This window comes from Cryptomeria japonica, chromosome 3, assembly GCF_030272615.1.
Source record: "Cryptomeria japonica chromosome 3, Sugi_1.0, whole genome shotgun sequence".
NCBI classification, from domain to species: domain Eukaryota; kingdom Viridiplantae; phylum Streptophyta; class Pinopsida; order Cupressales; family Cupressaceae; genus Cryptomeria; species Cryptomeria japonica.
In genome coordinates, this window is record NC_081407.1 from 21,459,605 (window position 1) to 21,472,187 (window position 12,583).

At 34.9% G+C, this 12,583-nt stretch overlaps 1 protein-coding gene across 1 annotated transcript; it reads left to right on the forward strand.

Annotated features, from left to right (window-relative positions):
• The first annotated feature begins 265 nt into the window (after positions 1 to 265).
• On the forward strand, positions 266 to 11,614 carry LOC131068612 (hypothetical protein At1g04090). Its single transcript, XM_058003842.2, has 2 exons — positions 266 to 830; positions 9,726 to 11,614. Exons 1-2 carry the CDS (start codon positions 698 to 700, stop codon positions 11,411 to 11,413), a joined length of 1,821 nt encoding a protein of 606 aa, XP_057859825.1. The 5' UTR covers positions 266 to 697; the 3' UTR covers positions 11,414 to 11,614.
• The last annotated feature ends 969 nt before the right edge of the window (positions 11,615 to 12,583 follow it).

Here is a 12,583-nt window from a genome sequence, read left to right on the forward strand (position 1 = left end):
CATAATCCAAAGTGAATAATAAAATTATTTTTAAATTAGATTATATAAATGAAAAAAATTAGATTGTGTGAAAATTTTCCAATCTAGAGAATTTAACAACCATTTCTATTACTCAAAAAAAAATGACCTCTCTTTAAAATATGATATTTTTTTTAGATTTTTTGATGGACCAATGTTGGCTAAAAATAATGGAGACACCAACACAGCTAATGCAGATTTTATAAAAGAAAAGAAAAAAACATCATATCTTCAAGTAGGTAGCCTTTTGTGCACGTCTTTAACGATGTGGAAAGCCGACCAAATTATATTCTCTGGCATATCCCATCTTGACGTCAACTGATGGCGAAGCCACCAAGAAAATGGGCAATTCAAAGCCAATATCTCTGCAAAAGGAGTAATATAGAGCAATCCCATTACCAAGAAGTTGATCGGATTGATTTAACAAAAGGTATAGAGAAGTGGGCGGCCGGTCTTTGCCGGAGAATTGAATTGACCGTCTGTCTGTTAGGGTGGTCAAAAGCCATATGGGGTCTTCAATTGCTTGATAATTTGAAACCTCCCCCCCACCCAATTTGTATGCGTGAGTTATTGGTGCAGCAGTTGGAATTGGCGAGAGGGAGGTGTGTTCAGAATGGGAAATTTGTAGAGAAATTGGTAACAGAGGGTGTTTTGCTTGAACTCCAGGATTGAGGTAACGATGATGATGTCTGAATGCAGTTGTTGGTGTTGGACAAGTGTCTTTTGTGGTACAAATGGGGGGGAGGAAGTTTTTACTGAGTACTCTTCCGAGCCATTTCAGCTCCCTGCGCCTCTTCCAGACTGGCCTTCGGGTGAGTTCAATGATTGAGTTGTTAACACCAGAGTTCCCTTAATAAAAGATTAATATAAAGATTATTGGACTGTTTTTTGGGTGTATTTTGTTTTTCCATCTAAAAGTTGTGACACCCACTAACTAGTTTTGGTGTTTGGGGAATGCATCACGAAGTTGAGTCAATTGTCAGGTATAAAATTCACTTTGAAGGCCTTGTTTTTGGGTTTACCTTTTCCCTAAATTGTGATACCTACTGGCCACATTAGACCTGTATAGGAGATTCACGATCAGCTTAAATAACTGCCAGTCTCAGAAGCCTGATGTAGGGATTGTTTTTATCTGAGTGTAGGCTGCTTTAACTTGGGGAGTATGTGTAGCAGGGTTTGAAGTTTGGCCACTTGTGCAGGAGTTCTCTTAAGCCTTACCTTGGATCAGAGTGGCAGAAGCCCAATAGTTCATAAGCTTTGAGAAACAAATTGTATGTATTTATGAGTTTTTTCAGTTCCCCGCCCTTCTTGCAGATTAGGGTCATGTCGAATTTGAATATTTAGGTTCTAACTACTCAATTGTTATTCTATTGAGTTCTAATGGATTTTTCGTTTTTCTCTTTAAATTGTGATATCCGTTTGCCATTTTCATTTTGGATTGGCCTCCAGGAGACTTCATAAATGGATTCATTACGCTTGAGCATTCCTTTTAATTAGATTGATTTTAGTATCTGTAGATTGTGATACCCAAATACTATTTGATATTTATATTACTATAGAAATGCACAATCAAGCTTAGATGACTGTTAGGCTTAGAAGTCCTTCTGGAGGGATTTAGATTCCTAGGTTAGTCCCAGTGTAGGCTGCTATAATTTGCGTAGCATATCTGGCAGGACTTGAATCTGGGCCATCAATGTGATAGTGTTGGTATGCTTGTCATTGGAAACGGGAAAAGCCTAATATGTCATAGGCTTTGAGATAAATTTTATTTTTATAATGAAGTCTTTTACTTCCTCGCTCTTTCAGAAGTGTTTAATTGCTGAATGGATTCATACTGCTTTATAATGTTTTTCGTTTCACTGGATTGTCCTTGGGTTTTTGTTTTTTTCTGTAAACTGTGATACCTACTTCTTGTTTTTATTTGGATTGTAATTGCCCTCATGCTGAGATTGTTGACATGATTTGTGCTGCTTAAGCATTCCTCTAATTGGTTATTTCCGATTTTCCTTTGTAATTTGTGATAGCCACTTGCCATGATAACTGACTTCCTTTTGTGATAAATGGGGAATGTGCATGTACCATCTGTTGTTCATGGACCATTTATGATATATGAAGAAGTTGAATAAGGTATTATATATGAAATATAGAAAAGATACAAACGATAATAGAAATATACAAATGCATTGGCATAGGGTAAATAACAGAATGTGCCATCAAGCTTAGATAACTGTTAGGCTTATTAGCCTTATTGGAGGTATTTTTATCCTGCAGATTCTGTCATTGTGGATTTCTTTCGCATGGGGATTATGTCTAACAGGGCTTGAACCTGGATCATCATAATCAAAATATCTGTATTACGCTTTGCCACCAGACTATGCCCTGATGGACAAGGATTTGGTTTTAAATGATAGGAGTGCATCTTGTTTTACACTAGGAAATGAAAGAAAACCATCTGTTTAAGAACAGGATTACATGAGAACCTCTCCTATAGAGTTAGAGTAACAAATCGGGTTCTAGGAGAAATATCTCCTATATAGTTAGAATAAGTAAGATATGAGCTTGTATAGAATTAACCTCTTATATCTTTACAAAAATACCCACTCTTAACATTGACAATTAAATGTTTGGATTTTCAGTAGTTTGATTGGTTTTATTGATGGGAGTTCTGCAGTATTTTATATATTTGTGATTCAAGAATTACCCCCATACCTGATATTTTGTTTTCAGTGTTTGATTTCTGCATCAGATCTGGCAAAAACCTTTTTGGTGATGTTGAGGGATTTTTTCTCCCCAAGCTCATTTCGGCTTATGCTGCTTTAATACAGCAAGCATGTCTAGCAAAGTTTGAATCTGAGTTATCATTGCAATACTTCTGTTATGGATTATATCAGAACAGAAAGCAGGTCTAGTGGGGCTTGAACCTTGATTGCCACCTGGTGATTGTTTCTTATGCTACTGAGGACTGTGTCTGGCTGGGCAAAGCTCAGTTCTAGATTGATGAATCATGCAAGTGTTTTTATGGCTGCAGTTCACATGGTTGTGATTCGTGAAACTACTACACCTGAATTTTTGCTGTCTGAATGTCTGATTACCAGATCTTGTGAAAACCTATTCAGTCATGAATTCTTTGCAGCTTAGGCTGTTTAACCTGGAGTGCATTTTGTAGTAGGGCTTGTAATTGTATTCTCATTGTGGCAATACTTTTGGTACGTTTTGCCACTTAGACCATGACTGATTGGACAAGGAGTAGTTTTGGTTTTATCGATGAAATGGGCAATGTCATGTAGGTAGGATTTGTAAAACTACCGTGAGCCTTGAGGCCTGCAACTTCTGAATGGAGATTTTGATATCTGCATCAGAGCAATAAAAGCCCAGGGGAATAAGTTTTGCTAGTTTTGTTATGCCTTGACACTAGACCATGGCTTGGTTTTTTTAATCTCGGGCTTTATGGTGATTAGTTTAACTGTCATTATGGTCGTGATTCATGAGATAGGCCTATATGTTTAATTTTGTCATCTGGTGTTTGATTTTTGCATCACATTTTTTTCCAAATAGTTTTGACAAAAAATTTAAAAATGTATTAGATTTTATGTTTATAGCTTTAAACCATTCCCACCTACAGTTTCTGTGAGTATTTGGCATTTTTAATTTTTTTGTATAAGGGAATGGACCATCAAGCTTAAATAAGTGTCAGTTTAGAAGCCATGTTGGAGGGATTTGTATTCATCAGACTTGTCTCAGTAGAGGGTTTTTTAACAAGGAGAGCATATCTAGCTGGGCTTTAATTAGCATCTGGGTAATAATCCTGGAAAGCCAGACTATTAGTTTTTCGATGAATTGTGTAGCTTTTTTTACAGTTATGATTTGTGTCACCGCTTCTAATTTTGTGGTTAACCATTTGATATTTACATCAGAACTGACAAAGTGCACTGGGTCATGAGTGTTGACAAAATTTTGTATGTTTATAATAGTTATGATTATGAATTGTGAAACCTGCTTCAAACGATTTTCTTGTGGGATGCATATTTCTACATCAGAACTAGTGAAAAACTAAATGAGTCTTGAGTTCTTATAATTGTGCATTTCTTTTCATGGTAATAAGTAATAACTTGTGAAACCACTTTGATTGGTTCAATTTATTGGGAGATTCAATATGCTCTGGACTAAGCTCAAACTTGTGAAGGGCTGGTGGCTCAATGTTAGAGTACCAAACAGTGCTTCTTGGAGGTTCTAGGTTTGAGTTCTAGCTTGTTCATGTCCTATGACATGTTACCAAAGCTAGGTAGCTATCTGCCCTCAACTCTGCGTGAGTTTTGAAGGAGCAGTTTTCAAGGTTGGATTTATATGCAAACCCAAATATCAAGGGCCGGTGGCAGTTCAAGGGGAGGTCCTAGGTTCATGTGTTACCTAGGCCATTGTCATGTCTCCTTTTTAGAACTAAACTTAAAGGAACTAATTGAGGACCCGTAGCCTATTCTTTATTTCTTGTACATTAAGATATTAAATTAGGGGGATAATAAAATATTTTAAGTGGGCCCAATCATTTTATTGTCAAAAGAGCAATTTAAATATGATTAGAGGCCCTATGTAATATTTAAAAAGCATATAATAATTCAAAAAGTGCTTTTGGTAATTTAAAAAGTATTTTTAAATACCTGGAGGAAAAAAGTAAATTCAAAAGAAAGCCCAAAAGACAACTGTAAAAGAAAAGCATTGCTCAAAGCAAATCATCTGATTTTATCATTTTGCTATTCCCTCCAATTTGAAGTTTAAAATATTCAAAGACAAAAACCCTTGGTGTGGGAGGTCCGGAGGACGAAACTCTTGGTTTCCTTATTTGAATTTCAGAACAAAAACTCTCTCATTCATTAGAGGTGATTTCATCTGGTAATCACAATTGTGCTGAAATTTTTGAAGATTTGAAATCATTTTTAGTTTCTGTTTGCTACAACGCAGCTGCACTAGTTTATTTAAAGGTTTTAGTTTGTAACTTCGTGGAGTACTTGATCGATTATAATTGCCAGAAGATTTACCAAATTTAGTTAACATCACTAATTTAGTTGTTGTGATTGGCATTTTAAGTTTATATGTTGCTACACCACATTTATGCTCTACTCCACACTTGAAATCAGTGATTTGTCAACAGTTCTTCAGGGATTTTAGACATTTTTCAGTACATACCAGCCATCACTATACTGTCCCAAGGTTGCCATACAAATTCAACACTATTGTTGACTGTGCCATCAGTTTCTATCAGCTTGTATTTTGGCACCCCCATATTATTATACTTGCAATTTCAAATGAGAGTTCTGCAGTTCCATCTATATTTCTGTGTATTCATCATTGTGTGTTGATCTCTAGCATTTTATCATTCATATTTCTGTTTTTGCTAACATTGTGCCAATTATATACATTTTATCATTCATATTTCTGTTTTTGCTAACAGGCTTAGGCTTTTTGTTTAAAAAAACAAAAAAAACATCGTGCCAATTATATAATTGCCACACTATTACCCAGTACTATTATTTTTCCCCACTATGCCGTACAACATGCATCATCAGCCATGAGCAGCCATACTTATAAACTGTACACATCACATGGTTTTTTTGGAAAAAAAAACCTTGACCAAAGTTTAAGGTTTAATATTCTGTTATATGTAGTAAATCTTGGTGTGGTGCAATAAAAAGGGAGAACTTATATATGCAATAAGTATAAACAAATTATAATAAATTACACACATCCATATATATACATTCATGACATCATATATTCATATATATTAATGTCTTACATGTCTTATAATTCATTCATCATTATTTATCCATATATATTTATAACATATATCTTTCACACTTTTACTGCTTTATATAGCCTCTTTAGGCCTTTTCATAATGCCTTTACATCACATCCTTTCATAGTAACACTTTATTATCTTATTCCCATAAATTTTTCTTTTTCTATAATATTTTACTCTTTTGTAGCTTATTTAGGCATATTAGAGGTGTTTTAAGGCTATTTAAGGGTTATATGATGGATATATGGGTCTAGAAACAATCCAAATGACATCTTTGGTGCCTCATAACCCTATATCCTGCCAACAGTTTTCAGAAGTGCCATACAACATCAAATTGATCAGATTGAGAGAGCAGCATATTCCTTTAGGTATCGTTAGGATAGTATATTGTTATGTTAATAGCCCGTATAGGCTGGAGAGGGATCTTACTAGGGATGTACATCAAGATATTTCACTGCAAGTATCTTTGCTGTCATTTAGTATTATAATCTGCAGTTTATCAGTCTGTACAAGAGGAATTTGTAGACTATTTCAGTCAGTGTATGCTTTTGGATTTGATTGTGTGAGTGTTTTTGCATCAACATTTCAAATCACACTCCATGATCCATCATTAGGGGACTACTATCAAAAAACGTTGATGTAGAAACACCCACGCAATCAAATCCAGAAGCATACACTGACAGTCGAATGGATTGTGGAAATCTACTGACATTGAGTATTTCAGTATTTATTGTTTTTAGTGTTAGGGGACTATTATCAGGCATTATTATTGAATTAGACTGTCGAGTGTCTGTTATTAGTTGTTTCCATCTTGTTATCAGTTCATACAATCCAATTTGGTTTCTGTTTATCTACAGTAGGTGCAATTGTATTAAAGTTGAATTAACAACATCATTTCAATTTCTAGGTCTTGACTGGGAATTAGTAATATTTGCTCTTTGCATCAGTAGCATAAGTTCAGATTTGGGTGTTAGGTTTTATACTAACCCTCTCTTTCATAACAACATTGGTATTTGATTGAATATTATTGATGATTATATAAGAAATTCACCTTGCACATGTTTGAAATGTTTTCTATTTCGTAAGGTTGTCTGGTTGGGGACAATTAGAGCCAGCTTCTGAATTATGACAAGAAATCAGGGAGAAAAATCTATAGAACATCTTATGGGTTTGGTAAATCAAATGCAAGATGTAAGTAACAGTTTTAAAAAAATCTTGAGGTAGTAATGAAAATATAGAGCTCATGTTTCACACAAGGCAATCCTCAGCCTTGCGGGAGTTTGAGGGTGTACTGAAGCCCTGGGAAGAAGACATCATTTGTTATCAAATGTAGTAACTGATCATATTGTGAGTTGGTTGCATTCCTTGCTTAATCTAAGCCAAAAGTGGAAAGGCAAGATCATGGATCTAATCACAAGCCTACGCAAGGTTTTCATTCATGTTGTTGTGAATAGGCTGATTAATCGTGCATATATCTTTGTTATTTCTTCTCAAGTGGTTAAATTGTTTTTCAAAGAAATGATTAAGTTAGGATTGCTTAATAATGTTGTGGATGATGGAATAGTAGATCCTGTAGTGCTATCTAGCAGCAATTGTTTCACTTGATAGGCATAGGATTCAAATTCTATGGATATTACAACATGCTTCACAATGTTGGCATGATAATGCTTGAGCATTTAGATTTGCAATTGCTCGAGGGTAAGCAATTTTGGGGAGGGTGGACTGTCATGTCCCCTTTTCAGAATTAAAGGAATTCATTGAGGACCTGTAGCCTATTTTTTATTTCCCATAGATTAAAAGATAAAATAAGGGAAATTCAAAATAATAATAGTATTTAAGTAGGCCCAATCACTTTATTTTTGAAAAGACAATTTAAGATTATAAGAAGGCATATGTAATTTTTAAAAAGTTATGTAATTCATGTTTCAAAAAAACATTTTTAAATATTTGCAGGGAAAAAGTAAATTCAAATAGAGGGCCCAAAAGGCAACTATAAAAGAAAGGCATTGCTCAAGGCAAATCATTTGTCTATTCCTTCCAATTTGGAGTTTGAAACATTCAAGGATGAAAACCCTTGGTAAGGGAGATTCAAAGGATGAAAACTCCCTTGGATTCCATATTTGGATTTAACGACGAAAACCGTCTCACTCGTTAAAGGTGATTCCACCCAGGAATCACAGTTGTGTTGACTTGTTCATTTTCAGTTTGCTACAGTATCACCACAGTAATTTATTCGAAGTTTTCAGTTTGTGGAGGATTTGTAAGTTTTCAGTTTGTGGAGGATTTGTTCCATCATATCTGCATTAAAATTAACAAAAGAATACAGACCGACTTTTTGACAATTGTGCATTTGTTTCTTTGATTTAAAATCATGAAATCACTCTGAAATCTAACAAATTATTGTGTGGTGGTTTGACTTCTGCATTAAAACAAGAAAAGCAAATACATTATTGATATTTGAGCATGATATTAATAAATTGTGCATTTTTTTATGGTTATAGCCTGTTAAATCATTCTTAGACTTGCTTTCTGTTTGTGAGGTGTTTTGATTTCTGCATCAAATGTTAACAACTAGAAAAAACGTAGTCGGTCTTGAGTAGTGTTTCTCCAAATTTCAGAGATGGCAATTTTTTTCCAGATTTTGGGGATTGTGTAGGGACGGCTATATAAATAATATATAAAAATTAATATTTGAGTTTTTAGAAATATACAAATCGTCAAATAAATAAAAAATACCTAAAAAATTAAAAAAAACTTCATCAAACTAAAATAAGCTGAAATTTAAAAAACTCAAACATTTAAATATATCTACTAAAATATAAACTTGAGCATATACAATGTCAGTCTGAAACGGTTTAATTATGATGTCAGCTAATTTAACTTGCTTGGTGTAAGTTTGGTAGGTCTTGTAGACAAATTGAAAACAAATTCTAACAAAAAATTAAGTTTGAACGGTTCAATGTATTTTGTCTGGAAAGCATAGGATAAAGATCTCTTCTTGACACTTGTGGGTAGCCTCCCATTCTGTAGTAGTTTAACATTGATTTGATCTCCATCTAGAACAGGCTCTTAGCTGGCATTTGAATATACTTTTGACCGCCATAAGATGAGATCACAACTTTGCTTTCTATTTAACAGGTTCCCAACTTTCTTCAATTGCTGCGCATTTTATAATAATTTTTAACTTTCTTCTAACCAGCGATACCCTCCTGTCTAGGGTCTTGCTTTTGTATATAAAAATAATAAAATATATAGCAAAAAGTTGATTTTTTAAAAAGTTGTGTTTTTTTCCTTCAAAATTTAGTTCTTTTGTCAGAAGTTTTAGTTAATTAACTCTTTTTTATGATGTCCGGGACATCCTAACATCCCTAGGCTCCTCATGGGGCTTGGGCGCAAGGATGAAGGGGAGATGTTTTGTCTCTGGGCAACGTCTATCCAGCGCCCAAACTTTACCATTGATCATATTTAATAATTAATTAAAAAAAACAATTCGTTATATTTTAATTTTTAATTATTTTAATAACATGATCAATGGTAAAGTTTAAGTTTGGCTGCTGGATAGACAATGGCTTGTCTCTGTCTGGCTGCCCCTGGGGCATCCCTCTTACAAGGAATGCCTTAAATATCCCAGGATCGTGTCCTTGGGGTACCCTGGTCTTGATTTTGATAGATTGTGTATTTGTATCTATGGTTAAATTTCATTGGAATACTGAAAGGCTTGCAAAATCCTTGTAGTTTTGATTTTCACTTGTAAGAATGTCTTAGGTTCGTCGTTTTTTCCTAAATGTAACACGAGTTTAGTGAATGGGATGGATTCATTTTTGAAGAATGAGATATTTTCATGTTTCTGTTTAATTATGCCATATTTTGTTTTCAATTTAATGAAATCCCATACAATTGCTTGGAATTGAAGGCACAGGATTTGCAACGGGAAGTATCAGTTTGGGGGAAATTCAGGTTGCTCAGGTGTGCACATTTGAAAAGGTGTGGAGTTGCTATGAAGGAGGGGACGGCGATAAGGGGGCCACTTTCTATAAGCCAACCAATTTACCAACAGGCTATTTCAATTTAGGCTATCTTGGCCAGCCTAACCGTACAACTCTGGATGCATGGGTTTTTGTGGCCAAGGAAACCGATAATTCTGCAGATTTATCATGTCAATGTAATCAATCTTGTTATGCATTGGAGCCCCCTACTGTCCCTCTAATATTTACGAAGGACAGCAAAGAGTTTTTTCCTCAAAGAGGATCACACTCAGCACTTGCTAAGCCACTGAATTATACTTTAGTTTGGAGTAGTGACTCCTGGAGTGGTGACCAAGATGGATATGTGTACTTTTGGTTGCCTTACCCTCCAGAGGGTTACAAGGCCTTAGGTTTTGTTGTCACAAATACAGGAGATAAACCCTCAGTTGAGGAGGTGAGGTGTGTTCGGTCAGATCTAACAGAAGAATGTGAAATTGATACTCTAATTTGGAGTACAGATTCAACTTTTGACAAATTTCCTTTCGGTGCATGGAATATCAGGCCAAAAGAGCGTGGAATGCAAGCAAAAGGTGTATGTATAGGGAGTTGTTACTGTAGCGATTCTTTAAATTCAGAGGAAATTTTCTCTCTTTCCTGTTTGAAGAATGTAACTTATGATCTAAGTGCAATGCCAAATCTGAACCAGATTCATGCATTAGTCCAACATTATGGACCCACTATTTATTTCCATCCAGACGAGGTTTACTTACCTTCATCAGTAGAGTGGTTCTTTGAGAATGGTGCACTGCTGTATGATGGATCTTCCCAGACTGCTGAGCCAATTACTACCGATGGTTCAAATCTACCCCAAGGGGGCTCAAATGATGGTAAATACTGGCTGGATTTGCCTAATGATGGAAGAGCAGGTAAAGTCAAAAAGGGTAATTTGGAGAGTGCCGAGGTATATGTGCATGTTAAACCCATGTTAGGAGGAACATTCACTGATATTGCAATGTGGATTTTTTGCCCTTTCAATGGACCGGTTACTGCAAAGATTGGGGTGTTCAATCTACCTTTTGAAAGAATTGGAGAGCACGTTTCCGATTGGGAGCATTTCACTCTAAGGATAAGCAATTGCACTGGAAAGCTATGCAAAATGTATTTCTCTCAGCACAGTGGAGGTGAGTGGGTCAGTGCCCCAGATTTGGAATACATTGAAGGTAACAAGGCAACAGTTTATTCTTCGAAAAGTGGGCATGCAAGCTTTCCTCATGCAGGTGATTTTCTTCAAGGGAACTCAAAACGTGGGTTGGGTATAAGGAATGATGCAGCCCGAAGCAAGTACTCCCTTGATGCAAGCCTCAAATACAAAATAGTTGCAGCAGAGTATATGCACTCGCTTGGAGCAAATGACCTTCCCCTAGAGCCATCCTGGTTGGGGTACATAAGGGAATGGGGTCCTACAATTGTGTATGATTCACGAGCTGAGATTCGTAAATTAGTCAGATTTCTTCCTGCTAAAATCAGACATGCTGTAGAGGACATTTTTAATATGCTTCCAAATGAGCTTGGAGGCGAGGAAGGACCAACAGGACCCAAAGAAAAGGACAATTGGGAGGGTGATGAAAGATCGTGAAATGGTATTTTTTCGAAAAATTGAAGATTGCTAGTGATGACAAACAGCAGTATTTGTTGTTTCCTATCATGCATTTGCCAATGTTATAGAAATGCTGGCTCACATGTATTATTAGTCAACAAACTTGGTTTTGTTTGAAGGGATTCAACCTGATGTACATATTTGTTTTTCCTGTTACTAAGAATTTTAACTTCCAGTTCAGATTTGCGGGTTGCTTCGCTGCAGTGCGTTATCTGTAATGAGTTCAATTCATCTCACGAGTCACGATAACTGCAGAATAAGGGATTTATAATACGATCCATTCAGAAAATATTGAAAATGTAAGAGAAGAATTTTAGGGATTTAGTTAAGGAATATTGAGATTTATTTTGTTATTTACGAAAGATTAGGATGGGTTCCATGGAACCCTAAAAGGAAGTTAATTAGAATCTTCTGAAAAAAATATGGGCTTTTATTTTATATTTTATATTTTAATGGGGGTGTGGTTGGGTGGGGTGGGCCTGAAAGTTTCTCTCACCAGCTTTGTATCAAATGTTAAATTTATAATTTAGAAAGTTAGTTTTTGCCTTTAGATTTAGTTATGTGCTTCTGATTTAACGTTTCTTGTTTAAAAATTATTACGAGACCATTAATTTCTTACACGAGACCATTAATTTCTTACAATTTTGGAGCTCAAATTTTTAGCTTGTCTATTTTCAGAGAATCGATGGCACCACTGGTTTAGTTTTAGGTATATACTTGTGATTTAACATCTCTTGTTTAAAAATAATTGTGTCTGTAAACATATAAAAATGACCACTTTTTTAAATAAATATTCAACATTCATTTTAACACCATTCTTCTATTTTAATTAAATTCTCTCATTCATCTATTTAATTAAATGAATTACTCAATTTATTTAATATAGTTCACCTAAACTTTTTTTAACCTTTGATTAAATAAATCACTTTATTTAATTAATTCCTCTTTCTCCCCTTTTAATTAAATTAATCATTGCAATTAAATAAATTTAATTAATTTATTTAAATCCCCCACTTGTATTTATGCAAGTTGCTTCTATTTTTGTTGAAATAAAGTAGTTTATTTTAATTAAAATTTTCTTCCATCCACTTGCATTTTTCTACATCTCCCACTTGCCTCCTAAAACATTTTTCTAGAACCCATCTAATC

What these genes read in the sequence shown, in the direction of transcription:
- LOC131068612 (XM_058003842.2), top strand. Translation starts at nt 698, where the DNA reads ATGATGATGTCTGAATGCAGTTGTTGGTGTTGGACAAGTGTCTTTTGT. An exon ending in TCTTCCAGACTGGCCTTCGG is followed by an intron (nt 831 to 9,725) that starts GTGAGTTCAATG and finishes TTGGAATTGAAG; the next exon opens with GCACAGGATTTGCAACGGGA.